General features: G+C 38.9%; 1 protein-coding gene across 3 annotated transcripts in view; it reads left to right on the forward strand.

The window, feature by feature from the left end:
- Positions 1-1551, forward strand: part of GLRA2 (glycine receptor alpha 2) — a 172502-nt gene extending 170951 nt beyond the window's left edge. For all 3 annotated transcript variants that reach the window (XM_058713135.1, XM_058713134.1, XM_058713136.1), the window contains exon 9: positions 8-1551. In XM_058713135.1, coding sequence (XP_058569118.1) covers positions 8-286 — 279 coding nt within the window. In that variant the 3' untranslated portion in view covers positions 287-1551. The remainder of the gene's footprint in view (positions 1-7) is intronic.
- Positions 1552-6117: the final 4566 nt, after the last annotated feature.

Raw genomic sequence — 6117 nt, forward strand, 5'->3', positions numbered from 1 at the left:
CTCCCAGGAAGAAGATGTTACTCGTGAAAGTCGTTTTAATTTCAGTGGTTATGGGATGGGTCACTGCCTCCAAGTGAAAGATGGAACAGCTGTCAAGGCCACACCTGCCAACCCGCTCCCACAACCCCCAAAAGATGCAGATGCCATCAAGAAGAAGTTTGTGGACCGGGCAAAAAGGATTGACACGATATCTCGAGCTGCCTTCCCATTGGCCTTCCTCATTTTCAACATCTTTTACTGGATCACATACAAGATCATTCGGCATGAAGATGTCCACAAGAAATAGATGTGCCCTTTGGACCCTGGACTTTCTTGCCTAATTGTTGTGCTTGTAAATACACAGTGAAATTGTCTTTCTATCACTTTGACAGAGGAGATGACTAAGGGAGGGGGGAGAGAAGATCATGAGGGCAGGTTTCCTGGCACGTACATGAATAAAGATAAGTTATCTGGGCAATGATGGAAAATGTTTGCACAAAATTAAGGTGTTGCAGAATCACGTGAGCATAATTCCCTTCATAGTCTTTAGCATTGTTATTTCAGGTGATGTATTAATTAGACAGGATATGCAAGGTCAAGTGCTTGAGAGCTATTTGGTTTGGTTTTGACTAATTCTGGTACTGAAAAGTTAGCTTAAAACACACACACACACACACACACACACACACACACACACACACACAGAAGGAAAATGCTTACCATCTGACCATAGTGACTAGCCTATAGTGAGTTGAGGACCAAACTTTTTCAGGAAAATGCTGCCTCGTTTTTAAAACAAGTACCCTGAGCTACGTTCTTTACGGTGTCTGTAATTAGTGTTTCACCTGAGAAATCCTTTTGTGGGTTGTAAATTATTTCTATTTATTGAGAAAACAACAACAAAAAATAAGCACCAACCACAAAGAACAGATTTCTACTTTACTGTCCGTGTAGGTGTGTAATTTAATATTATTTTTTGTTCCTCAGTGTAATTTGGGGGTTTAAACTGTGTATTGTGTAATTGATTTGATAGTATACCCTCTTAAAAATAGATGCCCATCTTATTTTAGATCCCAATCAGCACACTGTATTTTTTTTGCTTTGACTATATTGACATGCGACTTTAACTGCTCAAGTGTCACTTAGCCATTGCAGCCTCTCGGCCACAGTATTTATGGAGATGGTATGTCCTGAACGGTGTAGCTCATATTAGCTTGAACTTTCCATTTCTGCTCTCATTGTAGGTGTAACTACTAGTCCTAATGTCAAACGACCATGATTTCTACTGTCAATCCAAGTGAATATCGTTTTAAATATCCTTAATTAACTTACAGAATTTTAAAATTGTACTGTGATTTTCATAACCCGTTGCCTTTTTGGTACCAGAGCTACGTGGTTTGAATCCTGGCTACATGTTTTAAGTAAGAAAACAAATAAAAGACGTATTTTTGCTTACTCAGATAAAAGACAACCTGTAAAAATATAACGAGAAACTTAAATTTTACATGTGCTGTAAAAGGGATTATTAAAAAATATTTGTTCAATTTCAATAAAGCTAAGTGTGCCACAAAACTTCCCTAAGAGTCTTTCAATTTTTGCACTACAATGTCAATAATTTACCTGACAATAGTAACCTGCATTTTTGTTTCTGGTCTTCCTTGTGAGCTTAAAGCACTTATAGCTATTACACTATGTTCTAATTTAATAGGAGCTTATAGTGTCCCCAAGAAGAAAGAAAAAAGAAGTCATTCTCATTGTAGAAACAGAGAAATGGGGATGTGGAACTATTGGTAGTCACTGTGAGCAGAATCTAGTGTTGGATACTTCATACGAGACATGAGAAAGTTCCAAAGAGCACTGAGGAATCATGAAATCTCAAAGTGGAAAGAAATTTAAAAGAACAACCTGTGCACTTAGCCATTCTGATTTTGTCAGGAATGAAATTCCATGATGAAAAAACAATTCTGAAAACCTCAGTGAAGTCCAGGTAATTCACCTTGACCCTTGCAGACTTTCCTTAACCAAAGATATCCATCAGAATACTTTCAAGAAGTAGATTCATAAGTAGATGTTTATGGCCTTTTAAACCTCTTCAAATATTGAACCATTTCCACAGAGAGGAATATTGCAGAATGGCTAACAGGAGGAATTCGGGAGATAGGGAGACTAGCTTGGCCACCTATCAACAGTGTGATCTTGGATAGGTTGACCTGACTTTTCTGAGTAGCTCCTGTTTCATAGAGTTTTAAGAGGAAAAACTGAGAAAAATACAAGTAAAGCCATTATCTCAGTGTCTAACACAGTAAATCCTCAATAACTAAGAGGTAACAATAATTATTATTGTCATGAATAGTATTACTTGTCCATTGAGCAAGAAGCTTCACAATTCCTCACTTTGGCAAGGTTAATGCTATGTTTTTTGTATCATTCCTAAAACATTATTTGTCTTATTGTTCATTCCTTTCCAAACAAACAAGGCAAAGTCTTTGATGGGTCTCATTTCTCTTCCTCCGACTGAAAATAGTAAATTGAGGCTAAAATGCTTCCCAAACATGGGCCTGACTCCATAAGAATTCTACGAAGAGCCCTGATATTGCATATGGAGTGATGAGGAGGCACCTTGGGAGATAATCCTAAACTAAATGATCATGTCTAATCTATGTATGTACCATATAATTTTGGGGGGGTGGTCCCCACATCAGACAATTTTAAAAAGACTCACCTCTAAACATATCTGCCACCCATTCAAGCAGGCAAAAACATACTGGATGGCAAGAGGGATTCTTGACTCTTCTCTGATTCTAGTCTATGTTCGGTGGAAAGAATTCTTTGGTGCACTGATTTGAGTTATAGAAATAAGATAAAATCTCAGAGAAAAGATTTTGAGAGCTGCATACTCTGGTAAAATAGATAATTCCCCTGTAATGTTATTGGAGATTTTATTTAGGACATTTTTTTTTCACAATGGTATTTGAAGGAAAATAGTTCAAGAATAAAATCATGGTGGGGTGCCTGACTGGCTCAGTCAGTTAAACATCCAACTCTTGGTTTCAGCTCAGGTCATGATCTCACAGTTCATGAGTTCAAGTCCCCCACCAGGCTCTGTGCTGACAGTGTGGAAGGGCAGAGAGAGAGAATCCCAAGCAGGCTCCGCACTGTCAGTTTTCCCCAAACCGAAGGTAGTGTGTATGTGAAGCTTTTGGACCATGAGCCAGCATTTAGAGAGCACGTTATCGCCTTGGCACAAATGGTTCGTAAATAGGTGAATGTGTCTTCAAAGAGGAGAGCAAAGCTCCAGGGTGCTCTTTTGAAGTATGTACCATACTGGCCTTCTTCTGGTAGGACCCAGGGCTGGTCATGGAATGGACAGCTTGGTAAGTCCTCATGTAGACTAAAGCCTCGTGAGAAGCTCCAGGTCCCTGAAAATAACAGAATCAAGAGCTAGGAGATCCTTCATCTGCAAGGATCAGAACTAACAAGACATCATCAAATTCAATGGATAATCATTTCCTGAGCAACCCCTGCTTTCTGAGAAAGACAGAGAGGCAGGAGAGTGAGAAAGGGAAAAGAATCAAAGGAAGATAGTAGTCAGAGAGTTCCTTTGAAGGCATGAATCAGATCACGACCCTGTGATTTAAGTCTCCAATGGCTTTCCATCTTAGAGAATAAGCCAGAATCTTCAATGTGGCCACGTGATCTGACCTTCCTACCTCTCCCATCACCCTCTCCTATCCCCTCTCCCTCCAGGCATACTAACCAGTGCTTAAACATGTCAACCACACTTCTACTTCAGACCTTTGCATTTACTGTTTCCTCTGCCTGGCCACCCTCTTTCCTTAGACCAGGAGTTGCTGAAGTTTTTAAGGCCAGATAGTCAATCATTCAGGTTTTGGAAACCATACAATCTCTGCTGCTACTATTCAACTCTGCTATTGTGGTATGAAAGCAGTCATAGACAATATGTAAACAAATGAGTGTTGCTGTGTTCCAATAAAACTTTATTTACAAAAGCAAGTGGTAGGGCAGATTTGCCCCATGGGCAGTAACTTACAACACTTGCTCTAGATACATACATACATACTTACTCCCTCATTTAATTCAGGCCTCAGCTCAAATGTCTTCTTATCAGAGAAGCCTTCTTTGACCACCCTATGTAAACTAGTACTCTCCAACCATTTTACTCTATTTCTTATTCATGCCTTATGTTTTGCATAGCATTTGTCACTTCCCAATCGATGTTTTCATGTGTTTATTGGCATGTGCACACATAGACGCACACACATACATACTTGAAGGACAGCTAGCTTCATGTGAGAAAGTAGAAACATAGGTTCATTGTTATATTCTCAGATTCTAGATCTGTGCCTGGCACTTAGTAGGTGTTCAATCAATATAGTATTTATTTGATGAATATTGAAAAGTTAATACTTATAAGAAGTTAATTAAATGTTTGCATGGCAGGCTTGGAGATAGAAGTAAGCAACCTACTACTAGCCAGTTAGAGAAAAATTGCTGTCAAAACTCAAGCAGGTTTGGGGTTTATAACAATGAAGAAATTACATTAGATTAGCATTTTCCAACGTGTATTCTGAAAAACCCTATTTCTACAGATACTTAAGGGTCTGGGACATTAGACATCCTGCCTGGATTGAGTTTTTAGTTTCCCATTGACTTTTATCAGAAGATGTGGGCCTTGTAAGACATGGGGTTTCTGAGAGGTACCCCGGGGGATTGAGGGCATTTCAAACGTATTTCCCTTTACCTCCATTATGTAGTAATAACGCAATTTCCCCTTGATAGTCAGGATCAGTCACCCCAGCTAGTATAGTAGTCCCCTTCTTTGTCTGCTGGCTCCCTGGCAGGAGGAACACAAAGTGCTAGGTAGCAGCCTCAACTTCCAGTTCCATTGTTGTGTCACATAGAGGAAGCAGGGAGGCACAGATTCCAGAAAACGTTGTAGATTCGAAGCTTTGTATCTAAATATTCTTAAAGCATAGTCTTCAAAAAGATAAAATCATGACTCTCAGGCAAATGTAAAGTTAACATGCCGAATATTATATTTAACGTGTGAATTGATAAAAAACGGTAAAATGTTAAACCCAAGGCAAAGGGCATTTGAGAATGAAGTTTTTATGAGCACTGTGAGAAGTTTCCAGAGTTAGAAACAAAACTGTTTGATGTCCAACAGGGCTATAGCCAGTAACCATTGGGATTATTTCTTCTTTAGACAGAAATTATTTGCCCTTCTACTGGACAAAATTCTACAAATTCACTTGTGCCTCTACAGAGTGGTAAAATAGACCAGAGGAGACAATGTCAAGCCCAGAACTATACTGAAAGAGCACCTGTGACCTCTTTTTGCCTATTTCAAGTTTCAGATCATTTTTTGGACAGACGATCACAATTCAGATTTAATGCTTAACTGTTATTAGACTATGAATATCATATTTTAACAGGACCAGGACCCAGAGTGTAAAAGTGACATGCTCTGTATCCCACAGCATGCCAGTGTAACTTGGGGCTCAGAAACCCAAATCTCGTGAATTCTATCCTGGCTCCTTTCTAAGTACTCCCATGAGCTCTTTTCCATGTATCCCTGGTAGAGAAAGTTAGAAAGGGCAGTTTCTCTCCTTCATATTACTCTACTTCCATGTGATTATTTGCCTATTCTTCTAGAAGGCAGGTGGCATGGTTGTTAAGGCATAGTTTGTAGAATCAGATCTGAGTTCAAATGAAAGGTGTCCTTGGGCAAAGCTTTAATGCCCGACAAAGAAAGATACTGTAAAATAGAACATAATGATATCTACCTCATACAATTGTAGGTAAGCATTAAATTGAATGAGTTATCTGCCACTTGATGGGTAATACGTAAGTGTTAGTTCTCATTTCCTCTCCTGCCCATTTAATTCATGTTTTATTTCACTAATGATGCCATTCAGAACCCGTCACCTACAAACGGAGTCTATTCTTGTATGATCTGCTGTGACTATTGTAATTTTAAATTATCATCTAAACATCGAAAGGTCTAAAAGTGAAAAGTAAATACAAGAGGACCGGATCGAGAGCCAGTCTGAACAAACTTCTTTGTTAGAAACAAAGGGACAATAAAGTTTTCATTGTTTTACTTTGACCTAATAC

Source organism: Neofelis nebulosa, chromosome X (genome assembly GCF_028018385.1).
Source record: "Neofelis nebulosa isolate mNeoNeb1 chromosome X, mNeoNeb1.pri, whole genome shotgun sequence".
NCBI classification, from domain to species: Eukaryota; Metazoa; Chordata; class Mammalia; order Carnivora; family Felidae; genus Neofelis; species Neofelis nebulosa.